The sequence below is a fragment of the Oryx dammah genome, unplaced genomic scaffold, assembly GCF_014754425.2.
Source record: "Oryx dammah isolate SB20612 unplaced genomic scaffold, SCBI_Odam_1.1 HiC_scaffold_8, whole genome shotgun sequence".
Taxonomy (NCBI): Eukaryota; Metazoa; Chordata; class Mammalia; order Artiodactyla; family Bovidae; genus Oryx; species Oryx dammah.
The window spans coordinates 28,774,740-28,790,588 of NW_024070192.1; the positions used below are offsets into that span (position 1 = coordinate 28,774,740).

General features: G+C 53.9%; 1 protein-coding gene across 1 annotated transcript in view; it reads left to right on the top strand.

Annotated features, from left to right (window-relative positions):
- The window catches only part of ADORA2B (adenosine A2b receptor), a 21,534-nt gene continuing 5,685 nt past the window's right edge, over positions 1-15,849 (top strand). Inside the window, exon 1 of the mRNA XM_040245880.1 lies at positions 1-436. Within this exon, the coding sequence (XP_040101814.1) occupies positions 102-436 (335 nt within the window). The 5' untranslated portion in view covers positions 1-101. The remainder of the gene's footprint in view (positions 437-15,849) is intronic.

Consider the following 15,849-nt stretch of genomic DNA (forward strand, 5'->3'; position numbering starts at 1 on the left):
GACGGCAGAGCACGAGCCCCGGGCTCAGACGCTGAGGGGCAAGCGCGGGCCGGGCGCTCCGGGAAGCCAGGTGGGGCGAGCCCGAGGCGGGCCGGGCGGCGATGCCGCTGGAGGCGCAGGACGCGGTGTACGTGGCGCTGGAGCTGGCGCTGGCCGCGCTGTCGGTGACCGGCAACGTGCTGGTGTGCGCGGCGGTAGGCACCTCGAGCGCGCTGCAGACGCCCACCAACTACTTTTTGGTGTCGCTGGCCGCGGCCGACGTGGCCGTGGGGCTGTTCGCCATCCCCTTCGCCGTCACCATCAGCCTGGGCTTCTGCACCGACTTCCACAGCTGCCTCTTCCTCGCCTGTTTCGTGCTCGTGCTCACGCAGAGCTCCATCTTCAGCCTCCTGGCCGTGGCCGTCGACAGATACCTGGCCGTGCGCGTCCCGCTCAGGTGAGGCCCTTGCCCCCGGGAACCCAAACCCTTCCGGCGGCGGGCGCGAGGCACGCGAGTTCCAGCCCGCAGCCTCCCGACCCACGTGCGCCGCGCAAGACCCTCTGGGCGCCTGGGGCGCGCGTCTCCTTTCCGGAGCCCGATTAGGGACTGCCCTGGGCCCCGGGAGCGCAGCCTGGTGGGGCAGCTCCGGGAAGGCTTCCGGCGCACAGGTGGGCGCCCCCATTCCCTGGGTTTGGTGGGGCCCTGGAGGATCCAGGACAACCGTGGACGCTGGGACGCGCGGGGCAGAACGACGGGGCTCACGGCCAGACTTCGGGCTGCACCGACGTGGGGGAGGTGCCAGTTAACTTTGGGGAGCCCTGCGTGCTCCACATGGACTCTAATCACCCTCTTATACTTTAAAGAATTAGAAGGCTTCCCGGCTCTCTAAGACCGACAGCCTGAAAGCCTCGTGCTTTGTGTAACCTTGTCCCAGCCGCTGGGAAGGTGCCACCAGCGTTTCCAAACACCGGAGGACTTGAGGGTTGTTCTTGGTCCCACACTCCGAAGATGCAGGATTCGGGGATGGAGCGCTGCGGCAAGGGGAGTACAGCCCCACGTGTAGCTGCGAGCTTGAGAGCCCGGGTGTTACGCAGGGCTTAAGTGAAAGCACTTTTCTCTGCCTCTGGTGCCTGGAGGTCGTTTGGCGTTTCTCAGTTGGGTGAGCTTGGGATCTCTTTGGACTAAGAACTGAGACAGGGAAACTGAGTCACGGGGTAGGTGGGACAGGAAGGAGTTAATCGCTGTCTGCCAAGTCTATGAGGTACTTTAAACTCCTATCCTTTAATCCCATCAGTAATTCCTGAGGTGGGTACCTGCGTCCTGTCGAGGGAGGAGGCTCAGAATGGCAGCTCTGGAGCAAGGGAGGGAGCAGGACCCGCTCAGCGCTGGGCCCCGCATTCCCAGGCGTGCCTGCCTGCTGCGTCCTGCTCTCCATCGGGGCCGAAAGCAGATTCTGCCTGCAGTGAGTTATAAGGGAAACCTGTTTGAGGGGAATTGACAAGGAATAACAAACACTCTCCCAGCAGGCTCACGTGTCAAGCCTGGTCCCTGTGCCCTGCATCTGGGTCCCAGCGGGAGCAGGAAACTCCTGCTTGGTGGGCTGTGAGCCTCCTGTCTGTCCAGGCCTTTCCACGTGCTGCCCCTTGGCCTGCAACCAGGACGCCCCTTCCTCAGGTGTGACAGAGCCCAGGAATTTCCGAGGTCCGGGGCTCACAGCACACTCTTTTTGTAGAGGTCCCTTTCCCACCTCCTGGTCCTCATGTTGGTTACTTGGTGCCCTTCTGGACTTTATGCACCCAGCAGGCAGCCACAGGCACCAGCCTCATCTGCTGGAAGCCCTTTGGGCTTGGCCCTGACGAAGGTCCAGAGAGACCTCTGCTCAAGCTTCAGAAAGCATCCCCCACGCCTGTGTAGCAGGAAGTTCCATGGGAGTTTGAATCTGTCAGTTCTTGTCCTGGTCTCTGCTGGGCGGCTTGAAAGAATGGGTGTGGGTGTGTTAAGGGGAAAGAACTGTGAATCACAGCCCCTGACTTCTCCTTTGCATCTGCTGAGGGCGGGAGGCAGGTGTGGGGAGGGCAGAGCAGCCTGTCCTACCCTGTCCCACCCCTGCCTTCCTGGCTGGCCTGCAGGAGGTGTGTGTGACCCCTCGGGGCAAGGGGTGCCTCTGTTCCCCCTACCCTTCCCTCCCGCCCCCTACTTCCCCACGTGGCGCTAAGCCCACTCTCACAGGCGGGAGAGGTCCTCCTGGCTCCCGTTTCAGCACTTCCTGGGCCCTTGAGCTAAAATGGAGATTACAGGGCCCCACTGGGCCCTCCTGACTCAAAATCCATGGGGTGGGGTGTATCACCCCATGATTCCAGTATTAGAATTCACTGGGGACTTCTGGACCCACCAAAGTTTGAGAACTTCGGAGAGTCAGGGAGACTGGGAGCACTCCCTTGTTCACTAGCCCAGCTCCCAGGCAGCTCTGAGGCCCTCCCTAGGGTCATGGGAGTGAGGTTGGAAGTGAGCCTGTGAGGGAGGTGTCTCCTGTAGGGGCGGCAGGAGCCAGGTGAGGGCCAGGAGCTCAGGCTCGTGTCTTACCTGGGCAAGAACAGTGTTTGGACTCACCCTCAGTGCCAGGTCACTGGTGCCCCAGGGTTCTGAGTGAGGCCCGCGTGGCCATGGTGGGTACAGCTCAAGAGTACAGAGCCCACAGTCCCATAGCCGCCCCGTTGTCAAGGCAGATACTGACCAGGGAGGGTTGCAGGAAAGGGGAGTCAAGGAGATGCTGGACACAAAGATGAGGCGGCCTCAGAGTGAGGGGCGCCTACACACAGGAGACTGTCCTAACTCAAGTCTGCGTGGTTCCTGATGCCTGCCCTGGCCCAGGGTCCAGGCGCAGTGGTGCTCAGTGGGCAGCAGGGATGGGGCGCGGGGTGGGTGTGTGCCCGCAGCTGCTGGCTCTCACTTCACCCTGGGGCCATTTCTGGCTGGAGCACTTCCTCCTCCCTAATCTGATTTCCCCGCAAGCCACACCCCAGGTCATTGCAGGACTGAGTGGTCCCCTCTGCCTGCCTGGAGGCCTGCCTCCCTGCTTCTGGATGCTGTTTCCCCAGGCTCTGCTGCTGAAGAAGAGTGTTGCCAGGAGCACTGGGTTGGCTGGGTTGGTCAGCAGGATGGAAGGGTCTGTCTGTCTGTCCCTGGACCCTCCTGCCCCCTTTGCCATGTGGTGGCATCTGTTTTCTGGGAGCCTCACATGTCCAGTCTTGGAGGGAGGTGTTGGGGAGTCTTAGCAAGACTATGTCTCTATTGGAAAGGTGACATCCTCGGAGCTCCTTTTAAGTGACTGAACTGTAAGTTTTCGGCAGGGCATTCTGAGTGGCTTTTTGTTTTGTTTACATTTTTTTCCTTTTTTAAAATTGAGCTTTGTTGTTCTTGTTTAGTCACTCAGTCGTGTCCAACTCTTTGTGACCCCCATGGACTGCAACACACCAGGCTTCCCTTTCCTTCACTGTCTCCCAGAGTTTGTTCAAACTCATGTCCATCGAGTCGGTGATGCCATCCAATCATTTCATCCCCTGTCACCCCTTCTCTTCCTGCCTTCAATCCTTCCCAGCATCAAGGTCTTTACAAAAGACTCGGTCGGCTCTTTGCATCAGGTGGCCATAGTATTAGAGCTTCTGCCTCAGTTCTTCCAATAAATATTCAGGACTGATTTCCTTTAGGATTGACTGGTTTGCTCTCCTTGCTGCCCAAGGGACTCTGAAGAGTCTTCTCCAGCACCACAGTTCAAAAGCATCAGTTCTTCAGTGTTCAGCCTTCTTTATTGAGCTACAGCTCCCATATAATAAAATTTAACTGTAATGTTGTGATTTTTTTTTCTTATCTTTAGTATTTATTTTTCTCTATTTTATTTATTTGTGCCAGATCTTAGTTGCAGCACATGGAATCCTTAGTTGCGGCATGTGAATTCTTAGTTGGGGCATGTGGATTCTAGTTCCCTGACCACAAATTGAATCTGGGCACCCCCTTCATTGGGAGCATGGAGTCTTAGTCCCTGGAGCACCAGGGAAGTCCCTATGATGTTTTGAAATATACCTGGGAAAGAAGGTTTCAGTTCTTGGTACCCCCCAGCCCCACCTTTCCAAGGACTGCAGCCTTGGGTTCTTCTTTCTTCCACAGCAGGGCCGTCTTTTTCTCCCAGATCATTCCCACTGCAGTGGGTTGAATGGGGGCTCCCAGAAGGATGTCCGCATCCTAATCCCCAGAGCCTTAGATGGGAAAGCGTGAACATGTAGGCCTTCAGGGAGGAGCTTATCCAGGATGACCTGGCTCCTGAGTACAGTCCCATCCCCATGAAACAGACAAGCAGGGAGAAGCGGGGGCGTGTGGGGATGGAGGCAGAGACTGGAGTGGTGCTGGGCCTCCAGAACCCGACCTCCCCGAAGCCTCTGAGCTCTGAGTGCAGCCCTGCCCACACCATGATTCCAGGCTCTGGCCTCCAGAACCATAGAGGGTAAATGTTTTTGGCTACCATGTAAGTTTGTGGCGCTTTGTTACGTGGCCCCAGGAAACCCATGTCATGAGAAAGTGCCAGACCCCGAGTCCCTCACTGCTCACCCATGTGCTGGCCGCTCCATGTTTCCTCCCCAAGAAGCTTCTCCACCACGACCTGCCACCAGGCTCTCAGCCCCCGTGTCCCACGTCACCATGGCGCCACCAAGTCATTCCTGTCAGTAGAATCTGAGGGTCCCTCCTGTGCCTCGTTGCCCGTATCCCTCAGCAGCTCTTGACTGGCTCCTGGGGGACCCCCACCCCACCTCCTCCTGCTCCCCTCCAGCCATCTCCAATCCGGAGGGTGCCTGGGGTCCTGTCCCCTCACTGCAGGTAGAGTGCGAGCAGTTGGACAGTCGTCCCTGGGGCTTCAAGGGAGAGGAGTCCCGAGGATCCGGGGTGAGGAGGAGAGGGGGGCTGTCCCCAACTTAGGCTGCCCTGAACCATGGTGACCGGCAGGCAGCCCCTCAGCAGAGGAGGGACAGTGCTCTTGGCTGCAGGGTTTCAACAGCATTCGCACTGGACTCGGGAAAGTGCAGGTCACCTTTGATCATGTGGAGAATGAGCATGTGTAAAGGGGTGAGGTTAACTGCATTCTCGTGAGCTGTGACCACAGCTGTCTGTGGGGCCCTGGGTTGCCCTTGCACCAGCTCACCTGCTGGCCGTGGTCACAGCAGAGGGACAGGAACAGACACAGCGGGGACGGGTGTGGTCCACACTGGACAGGAACATGGTTGTGAGCGACAGCTGCTCTTTTAATCTTTCCCAAGTGCTGGGTCCCCCATGTGCCTCCTCTGGGTGAGTCCTTACAGCAGCCTTCTAGGCACTGTCCTGTCAGCCCCTCCTCCACAGATGGGGTGACCAGGGCTCCATCAGTCCAGGGCACACAGCCAGGATGGGGTGAGCCTGTGTCCCCGGAGGGAGAGGGTGCAGGCGGGCTGTCAGAGGACTCCCCTCACAGAGCTGTCCCTTCTAGGAGTGGACGAGGGTGCCAAGACAGAGAGGACCCTGTGGCTGAGGGCAGGGGAGCTGGCTGTGCCTTGGCCAGCCTTCGACCCGTCACAGAAGGTGACTCAGCTGCCGGGACCCACGGGGGCATCTTGACCACCTTCCCCTTCCTCAGAGGCAGGAAGAGAGGCCCAGTCTTTCCTGATGCTTCCGATTCAGTACCCTCAGGAACTGGGCTTCCCTGTGCTTCTTCCTGTCCCCCCGCCCCTCCTCCCCACCCCGGAAACCCATTAAAAGGTTGTGCTCTTGACCTCTGGAGAAGGCAATGGCACCCCACTCCAGTACTCTTGCCCGGAAAATCCCATGGACAGAGGAGCCTGGTAGGCTGCAGTCCATGGGTCTGCTAAGAGTCAGACACGACTGAGCGGCTTCACTTTCACTTTTCACTTTCATGCATTGGAGAAGGAAATGGCAACCCACTCCAGTGTTCCTTCCTGGAGAATCCCAGGGACTGGGGAGCCTGGTGGGCTGCCGTCTCTGGGGTCACACAGAATCGGACACGACTGAAGCAACTTAGCAGCAGCAGCAGCAGCTCTTGACCTCAGAGGCTGGCAGGCTGGAGACACTGCCCTAGGCAGCAGGAACTGAGCGGCAAGAAGCAAATGTCCCTTCTTTGAAATAATTAAAGTTGGGAACAGACTTAGTGTGGCCTTCCAACTCACCAGGCTGACAAGGGGAGCAGTGCTGTTTCTGGAGGGCAGAGGCTGAAGTTTCCTGCGGCGGACAGATGGGAGACTAGAGTGTTTTGAGCTGTGGTGGGGCCTGTGCCAGAGGAGCAGGGCTGCTGGGCTTCAGGGTAGGGGTCCCAGCTCAGCAGGTCCAGGGGAGCCCCGAGCTTGCCTAGAAGCTTGGATTTTGTCCTCAAGACACCGTAAGTCCATGAAGGACTTGGTTCTGTTTGTTTTGTGTTAGAAAGCAACCAGTGTGAAGAAGTCAGCGTTCAGAAGCACAGAGGGTTCAAAAGGCAAGCCCACACCAGCCACTCTGCCTGGGCGGCCCTCCCGCCCGGGTACCCCCTCTGCGGTGACCACTGGGTTTGTGCTGCCTCCTTTAACAGAACCTGTTGACTCTCTCCCATGCAACCCAAGCCCTCTTCCCCACCCCGTTCCCTTCAATTTCTGTTACATTTTGATTTTTTCCTGTGGATCATATTTCAACCTCTGTTTCTAATGCCATCACTTGTAGGCAGTATGTGTTAGCTGTCAGAAAAAGAAGGAAAAGTGTTCCTCCCCCGTCTCTCTGCCCCTGCTGTCACCCCCATCTCTACCTCACTTTTGAGCAGGTATGTGGTTTCGCCTACTTGATAGAGGTTTCATTTTCAAAAGGTGATCCCTGCTGTAGTAAAGAGATTGAAACTGTGTAAAAGGTAAACTGCGGGAAGTAAGTCACCCAGTCTGACCTTTGGTTTCCCACGTTGCCTGTCAGACACTTCCACTGCTTCTTAGTTTTCTTCTACAGAAATTACGTGTTGAATACGTTTATACTATACTGTTGTTTTTACACTGTCAATGTTAATATCTTCTGCGTTTTATTCCAAACCTATGGTAAAGTTCCCTGCACTTTGTGGAAAAGTTCCAAAAGGTGGAAACAGGTATCTGGCATGTATAATATCATGTCCTGCTCATGTGTTTCTCACTCATCCTGAGCAGAGCATCCGACTGGAGCAGAAATGCTCGCCTGTCACTAACCCACCTTCTCCAGGTGCGTGCTTAGTCGCTAAGTCATGTCTCACTCTCTGCAACCCCACGGACTGTAACCCACCAGGCCCCTCTGTCCATGGGGTTTCCTAGGCAAGAATACTGGAGTGGGTTGCTGTTTGAGATGGTTCTAAAGGCGGGTCACTCAGGTTCTGTTTGTGGGTGCCTCCCGCTGATGAGAATGAGGTCAGATTTTAGTCTGCCCCGTGTTTGGACCATGAGCTTCCCATTTGGAAATTAAGACCGCCTGGCTCCCACACGTCTTCCTGGTGGAGGGTGCTGGCACCATGTGGGTGTTGCCGTGGCTCTGCCTGTCGTGCTCTTCAGGTGGTTCTGCCATTTCTTGCCACCGCCATGCTTGCTTTCCTCTTTCTGGGATCCCACATGTGTGTGTCTGTGTACCACTCTTAGGGATCATTTTTAGGACCTGGGTTCTTCCATGCCAAAAACATGGTTTCTTTCTCACATGTGGTTGGCGGTTGGACTGGATGTGGTCAGAGGCTAGAAGGCGTTGCTTTGGCACCCAGGGTTGCTCAAGAAATCTGACGTGGGTGTGGGTGTGGTTCTTCTTTGTAACTCTTGTTTCCTTGGAAGGCTTTGGGATCCTTCGCTTTGCTTGGTGTCCTGAAATTGCATGAAGTGAAAGTGTTAGTTCCTTTGTCCATGGAATTCTCCAGGCTTACTACTGGAGTGGGTTGCCATTTCCTTCTCCAGGGGATCTTCCCAACCCAGGGATCCAGTGTGGGTCTCCCGCACTGCAGGTGGATTCTTTACAATCTGAGGTACCAGGGAGGCCCATGAGGTTGGCTCTAAATACTCACTTTCAGCTCTTCTCCTTCATCTGAGGATGACATCTTTCCAGTCTGAAGACTGAGGTTTTCTGTCAGCTCTGAAATCTTAAAAGAGAAGTTTTCTAGATTATTTTCTTATGTCCATTCCCTGTTTTTCCTTCTGGGGTTTTTAATCGGTGGAGACTTTCCCTCCTTGACTGATTTTGTCTTTTAGATGTCCTCTTACACATAAGGTTCCAATGCTTACCTCTTCATTCTGCCCTGCACGAGTTCATTGACTTCCCCCACCCCAATTCTTCTTCTTTTTAATTTTAGCATTCATATTTTTCCTTTTGATTTAAGGTTAAGTTTCTGGACTTGACTTTGAAAGGCCAGTTTTGGATTCACATGATTGAGATTCTTGCTGTGGCACAGACTATATATATAATCAAAACTCTCCCCCTCCCCCCAACCCTATCCTCTGTTGCTGGGTCTGGAGCTTCAGCTTGAGGGGAGGGTGGAGTGTCAAGGGATATATGCCCAGTGCAGTGGGAATGGAGTGAGGCTGCCCCAGGCTGGCCAGCAAGCCTTTGCCTTGACCTTCACTCCTTCTCTAAATACTGTCTGGACCGTGCTGTCCGTGAGGTTGGAGCCTCTTGTCCCAGCCGCCCTGTTTCTGATTCAAGGCTCCATGCCCCTCCCGACAATCCCATCTGCCCTCTGGCTTCTGGAAACTCACCAGATTCTCTGGCTTGCTGGGCGTCTCCTTCAACTTACGCTTTTAGGAGGGTTTTGAGTTTACTTCCTTTCTGCTGCCCTTAAACATGGTTTTCTGAGAGGTGACAATTAGGTGGGACTTGGAAGGCCAGGAGGGGCTTTTAATCAGGAGTTTGCTGAGGTCGGGTTTGCATTACTGAACAGCCACTCTGGCGGATGGCAGGGGCATGGACTGGAGGGCAGCCCACTGTCACTGGGTGAGAAGGAAGGAGCGTGGCTGGTGCAGAGGCCACGGAGATGGAGACAGAGTCTAGGGATCCTTGAGGCAGGAAGCGTCTGGACTTCTCCACCAGGAAGAAGGCTGATGCCAGAGGCAGCTGGGAGGTCAGCAGAGTCCAGAGCAGAGGGGCTGCCAGGCTGACTGGACATCTGGACAGGAGCGGACCCTGAGGCCAGAGGTAGGCCCTGGGGTGACAGTCAGTGAGCAGGGCCAGAGACATGGCTGGTCAGGGCCAGATGGTCATGTACTCACTATGTTTTTTTTTAATACGGAGACTGTAAATATTAAATTTTGGTGCTGGAGAAGACTCTTGAGAGTCCCTTGGACAGCATGGAGATCAAAGCAGTTAATCCTAAAGGAAATCAACCCTGAATATTCATTGGAAGGACTGATACTGAAGCTCCAATACTTTGACCAACTGATGCAAAAATCCACCTCATTGGAAAAGACCCTGATGCTGGGCAAGGTTGAGGGCAGGAGGAGAAGGGGGTGACAGAGGATGAGATGGTTGGATGGCACCACTGACTCAATGGATATGAGTTTGAGCACACTCTAGGAGATAATGAAGAACAGGAAAGCCTGGCATGCTGCAGTTGAGCTTGCAAAGAGTTGGACATGACTAAGCGACTGAACAACAACACATCTCTATTGAAAGGCATCACAGACAGGTGCTGTAGGCTGCAGCTGCCCCCACCCCAAGCCAGGTCTCTTTGGTGGCTTCTCTGCTTCTGCCCTGTTCCCGACACCAGCTCTGCACCCATACTGCCCCTCTTTCCTTGCCCTGATGCTGCGGCGTCTGGGGCTAAGGCCGGCCTCCCACCAGTTCTGGTCTCTCCTCCAGCCTCCCCCTCCCCTCCCTCTTTGTGTGTCTGCTCTGCTTCTCAGGAACCGCCTCAGTTCCCTGGCTGAGGTCAGGCCTTTGCACCTGCCGTTCCCCTGCCTGGCACATTCTGTACCTGCGGGCTCTTCCTGATTCTCACGGAACTCTCTCTGTGAGGCGCCCTCACAGCCTCTGTGCACGTGGGGCACTTTCTAGATGGTTCGTCTGTTAATGCAGGGCTCGTGCTGCTCTCTGAGCCTCCCCAGGAGGCGGCCCAGTGACTAGCCTGTGTGCTTGTGTGTGCACATGCGTGTGCTGGGGGACCTGCCCTGATAGGCGTGGACCAGCCTGTGGCCAAGATACGAGGAGCCCATGGAAGGTGTCTTCAGGATAAAGCAGGGTAGAGCGGGAGTCCTGGGGTGACCCACAAAGAAAGGAAGGAGAAAAACAAGGTTGTGTTTCCAAGGGGAGACTTAGCTCTTAAGTTTGGCATTTTCTAAAATCATTAGAAATGTAGTTTTTTAATAGCAGGGACTTTAAAAAAATTACACGATGAATGTGTGTGTGTGTACCTACATATACAAGCACACATATACCGTACCCATTCTGAAAATTTTAAAAAGTCCTTGCTATTAATGGATGTGTATATATGTCTCTGTACCTATATCTGTGTGTGTTTATATACACACATATTTGTATCCATCTGACTCAACTGGTCTGTGGTTTCAGAAAGAATGAGTCAGAAAGAACTAGTTCAGAAAGAACTAGTGTGTTCACAACTTCTAAATTGCAAAACTAGTACAAATCCCTAATTGCTTACATTTTACTACTTTTGCTTCCTTTGTCTTACACCCACCCACACCCACAGGCACAGTTATACTCAGGAGCTTTAAGACTGACATGATATAGTCTATAGTCAGATGTCCCAATTGCCCTGATCATGTTCTTTACAGTTAAAAAAAAAAAAATCCAGGTTTCCAGTAAAAGGTCACGTGTGCATCTAATATGTTCTTTTGGCTTTGTTTATTTGTTTGTAAACATTTATTTATTTGCCTGTACTGGGGCTTAGCTGTGGCACATGGGATCTCTTAGTTGTGACATGTGGGATCTAGTTCCCCTGCCAGGGATCAAACACAGGCCCCCTGCAGTGGGAGCTCAGAATCTTAGCCACTGGACCACAGGGAAGTCCTGGTTTTCTTTCATCAGAAGAGTTCCTCAGCCTTTTTTTCCTTCTCTTTCAATACATTGTTTTTGGTTTGGTTGTTTCCTTGCAATTAGGTCCAGTTTCTGGTGGGAACACTGCCTGCTTGATGTTGTGTCCATTCCCACCTGTCACAAAGGAAGGCGCTCGGGGTCCACCTGTCCGCTGCTGTCATTTTAGAGCTCACTTAGTTACAGCTGTGGCCACCAGGGTTCATCACAGTGAAGCTGTGCTTTCCCACTGATGATGCTTCTTAGATCAGTTACACCCTGTCAGATGGTAATTTTATTTTTTCTCAGTTGTTTTACTGTATCAGTTGGCTTTCTTCTATAGGGAAGAGGTTGCCTTTTCTTTGCTCTTCCTTAAATTACTTTTTTACACACAGTGGACTTAGGGAATGTTATTTTCACGTATTGTGTTACTGTCCATTCCTGCCCAGGCTTGGAGGATGGGAGCCCATTCAGGCTGACTTCTGCCTGAGCGTCCCCATTACGTTTTTGAGCACGTCTTATGTTCTGGCACAGAAAGGTTTTTCAGGCTCCGTTGTGTGCTCTAGCATCGGAATCAGCCATTTCTCCAAGGAGCCCTGTTTCCTTTCAGTGGAGAACGGTGTCTAGGAGCCAAGATCTGGCTGGTGTGCTCGTGGATGCTGGAGCATCGTCTCTTCTGGCCCTTGAGATGAGCAGAGCGAGGAGAACTTTGTTTTGTTTTGTTAGATAACCACTTGGAAGAACTCTCACTGTCTCATTAATGAGCAGGATGATGGAGTTAATAAGCAGGTCATCATTTGGCAGCTGTCAGCATAGTAACCGGTTCAGGCAAGAAGTCAATAGGTGATAAAACTCACTGATGGAACTTAAAGGAGGGCCAAGACACTCACCTCACGGACTCAGCTCGCCAGGCTCCTCTGTCCATAAGATTCCCCAGGCAAGAATACTGGAATGGGTTGCCATTCTCTTCTCCAGGGGATCTTCCCAACTCAGGGATCAAACCCGGGTCTCCTGCATTGCAGGTGGATTGTTTACCATCTGAGCCACCAGGGAAGTCCAGATATATTTACAAAATCTCAAAGTACATGCACCACAAGATATAACTCATCATAAACAGTGGAGCAGTTATAGTGGAGAAGCCTAGTGGACACTCCAATGACCGCTTTGCATCTATGTTACTGTCACCAGGATCCACATGCCTCTTGGTATCTAACTGCTTATGTGCGTGGTGACCGATGTGTTTGATAATTAATGTGACTGCTGTCCTTCCCCAGGCGGGGGGTTCCTGTTGTGTGAATGGGAGCACGTGTGCTGGGTGAACAGAAAGGTATTGGGGCGATGCAGGTGTTGTCTTGGTGATGTTAACATCACTGGCTTCAGCAGGAGAGGAAAGACCCCTCAGTGTGACTGCTGTGAGGCCCAGAGGGGCCAAGGAGAGTAAAGCTGGACCCAGGTCTGGGCCTCTCTGCCTGCTGGCCACCCTGCACCTCCACCCCCACCCTGCTGGCACCCAGTGCAGTCATGGTCCCACTCACTCGCATCTCCTCGTTCAACTCCGTCGTCTTGGCACCCGTCAGCCTTGTTCTCATCGCAGTTTTGCCAGGATTTCCATTAGACTTCCTGGTACATTGTTAATATTCACCGTGGCAGCTCTACCCCGAGAGACCTACCCACTGGGTGGTGAGAGTTACTTTGTTAGTGCTCTAGTTACAGCGCTTGGTAGGTTTTGAGAGGTCCGTCCTCGCCCCTTGTCGTGCAAGTCCTGTTGTTATTTGTGTGTGATTTTAGAGGATGAGAAATTTTCTAAGGATTATACATTGCTTCAGAGCAGAAGTATTTCTGTTACCGAGGAATGAAACTTGTGAGTGAGACTGAACGTAAAGAAAAAAGACGCTGAGCGAACAATCAGCAATTTTAAGAAGCAGGACAGAACTCCATGTGTGTTTGCTTAGTGACCTGCATGCAGGAAGTGCTTTGTGCATGTGATGTCTGGGATCAAAGGCCAGGCAGCAGCGGGGCAGGTTCCGTTGCCACCAAGGGCCCCGTTTTTCTGAGAGCAGAGCTCAGACTCTCCCTGTCTGGACTCAAGTGTCACTGCCAGGGACAGCTGCCCTTGAGGATCCACTGAACTCAGAGCTCCCCGAGCGCTGGGAATCCTGGGACAGTGGCTGGTCTGAGATGCAGGGGAGGAGGAGCCCTGCCCCAGAAATAGACCAGTGCTGGTTCAGCTGTGCCCGGCGAGCCCTCTTTCATGACTAACCCGCTGTTCACACTGCTTGTTCCCTTCTGTTGACTCCGGCCATATGGCTGTCTTGATCCGGCTCGTCTGTGGTGGGAGGGGCGGGGGGGTGGGGAGGGTGTCCAGCACAGCAAGGGTTCAGTCACTTCCCAGAGCTGGACGCCCCCAGGACACCCTTCTGTGTGGCTGGAGCTGGTCCTGCTTGTTCGGAATAGGGAAGGCACCTATCTCCTCTATCCGTCAACTTCCACATACTTGCCCTGCACTCGAGGCAGATGTAGGAAAGGACATGTTGCCTGCCTTTCAGGAATGGTTTGGGGACACATGAGGATGTTCTGAGACCAGAGGTGCACAGGGAGAAGGAGTGAGGGGTGGGCAGGTGGAAGCCGAGCATTCTGGAGAGGACAGAGGCCCAGCCGGAAGTGGGAGATGGGAGGGGACATGGGAGGAGGGGAGCGGAGCTCCCATGAGATGCCAGGGCCCCTGGGGGGCATGCCCGCAGCCTTCTGCCCAGTGCATCAACCCCTGCCTGCTCTCCAGAATCCCTGGCCGTCCCTCACCTGCGCCTGGGTCCAGGCAGCGCCGCCTGGACACTGACTGTCCTGCCATCGTGGGGCTGCAGCTCTGGTGCCAGTTGTGCCTCTGCCTTAAATTCCCCCACCCACCCCCCCGGGGGTCTAGTTGTGTCACTAGCAGAAGAAAGTCTTTCTGCCACCTTTTAAGGACTGCCTACTAAGAGGGCAGCAGAGGCCTCTGCTAGTTCCCACGTGGCTGCCCGCGGAGTCGGGGGCGGGGAATCCCTGGCACCAGCAGCAGCTTTGGCAAGAGCAGAGGGCGGCTGAGCCGGGCTGGCTGCACCCACACTCGACCCGTGGCTGGGTGAGCAGGCAAGTGGGGTGTGGGCGGGAGCTGGGATGGGGGGAAGAACCACAGGGTCCTGAGGAGGACAATACCTGCCTTGGACACAATCGGAATCAGATTGGCTGAGTGGCTTTGTATTCTTACTGTGGCTTTGGAGCCGCAGGCCAGTGTCCACCTCTGTGAGCCGGAAGTGGCAGTGATGACCTTGGGCGCGGGCTGAGCGGGACGCGCGGGCCTGCTGGTGGTGCCGCACTCAGGTGGAGAAGGCCGTGGTTCTGATGTGCTCTGTACAGCTGGTGGGGGCGGTCTGCAGGGATGTGTCTCCAGGACAGGTCGTCTGGCCGTGAGATTCAGAGGCTGCTCCAGCGGGGGTGTCTGTCTGTACAGTCCTTGCTGTCACCCTGCTCCACGCCAGTGTCTTCTCTCAAGTCAATCACTGAAAGTTTCCTAACTGCCCTGCTTGCCTTCTTGCTCCGCTAAACTCCATCTCTGCAGGGATCTCTATACCAGCACAGCATGCCTTGGGGCCCAGCCCTCCACCCCCTGGCTCCTCACTGCTCTGGGGCAGCTGAGTGTCACACTTTGCCCCTCCCTGTGGCCTGAGGACGCCCCGCCTTGCTTGAGGTTGTTCACATTCCCTCCTGCTTCTCTGGGAGAGTGAAATCCCTTCCTGTCTGGGAGCCGTGCACATTCTCTTCTCTTTGCTTCTTGTTGTTGAGTTGCTCAGTCGTGTCCGACTCTGTGACCCCATGGACTGCAGCAACACAGGCTCCCCTGTCGGTCCCTATCTCCCTAAGCTTGCTCAAACTCATGTCCATTGAGTCAGTGATGCCATCCAGCCATCTCATCCTCTGTTATCCCCTTCTCTTCCTGCTTTCAGTCTTTCCCAGCATCAGGGTCTTTTCCAATGAGTCTACTCTTCGCATCAGGTGGCCAAAGTATCGGAGCTTCGGCTTCAGCATCAGGCCTTCCAATGAATATTCAGGGTTGATTTCCTTTAGGATTGACTGGTTTGATCTCCTTGCTGTCCAGGAGACTCTCAAGAGTCTTCTCCAACACCACAGTTCAAAACCATCAATTCTTAGGTGCTTAGCCTTCTTTATGGTCCAACTCTCATATCCATACATGACTATTGGAAAAACCATAGCTTTGACTATACAGTCATCTGTGGGCAAAGTGATCTCTGCTTTTTAATACACTGTCTAGTTTGTCATAGCTTTTTTTCCAGGGAGCAAGCAACTTTTAATTTCATGTCTATAGTCACTGTTTCTTCTGCTTAGAAAGCCACTCTTCCCAGTTTCCAGACCCTTCTCTCCTTCTCTGCCACTGTCTAAGAGGCTTCCCTGATGCCGTGTCTGAGCTCTTCCTGGCTTTCTCTTATCTGTACCCTGTTCATTTTGATTTGGCCAAATTCCTTCCGACTTGTGTTTACTTGTGCTTACCTGTTTATTTTCTGTCTGTTCCATCAGCTCTGTCACCCATGAGGGCTGTGATTCTGTTTGCTGTGCCAGCAGAGTGCATGGCTCAAGGGGAGAACTCTGAATGAAATAATGAACCACTAGAGGAGAAAGGCCGTGATGGGGTTCACAGAAAAGGCTGTGACCAGCGGCTCCCCAGATGAAATTAGCTGCTTTTTCTCATCTAAGACAACTGAGCATGAAAGTTATTTTTCACAGGCAGGATCCAGCAGTTGTGAGAAGTTCAGATGTGGTTGCGTTCCAGCTGTTTTGAACTCTGGCAGGAAACCACC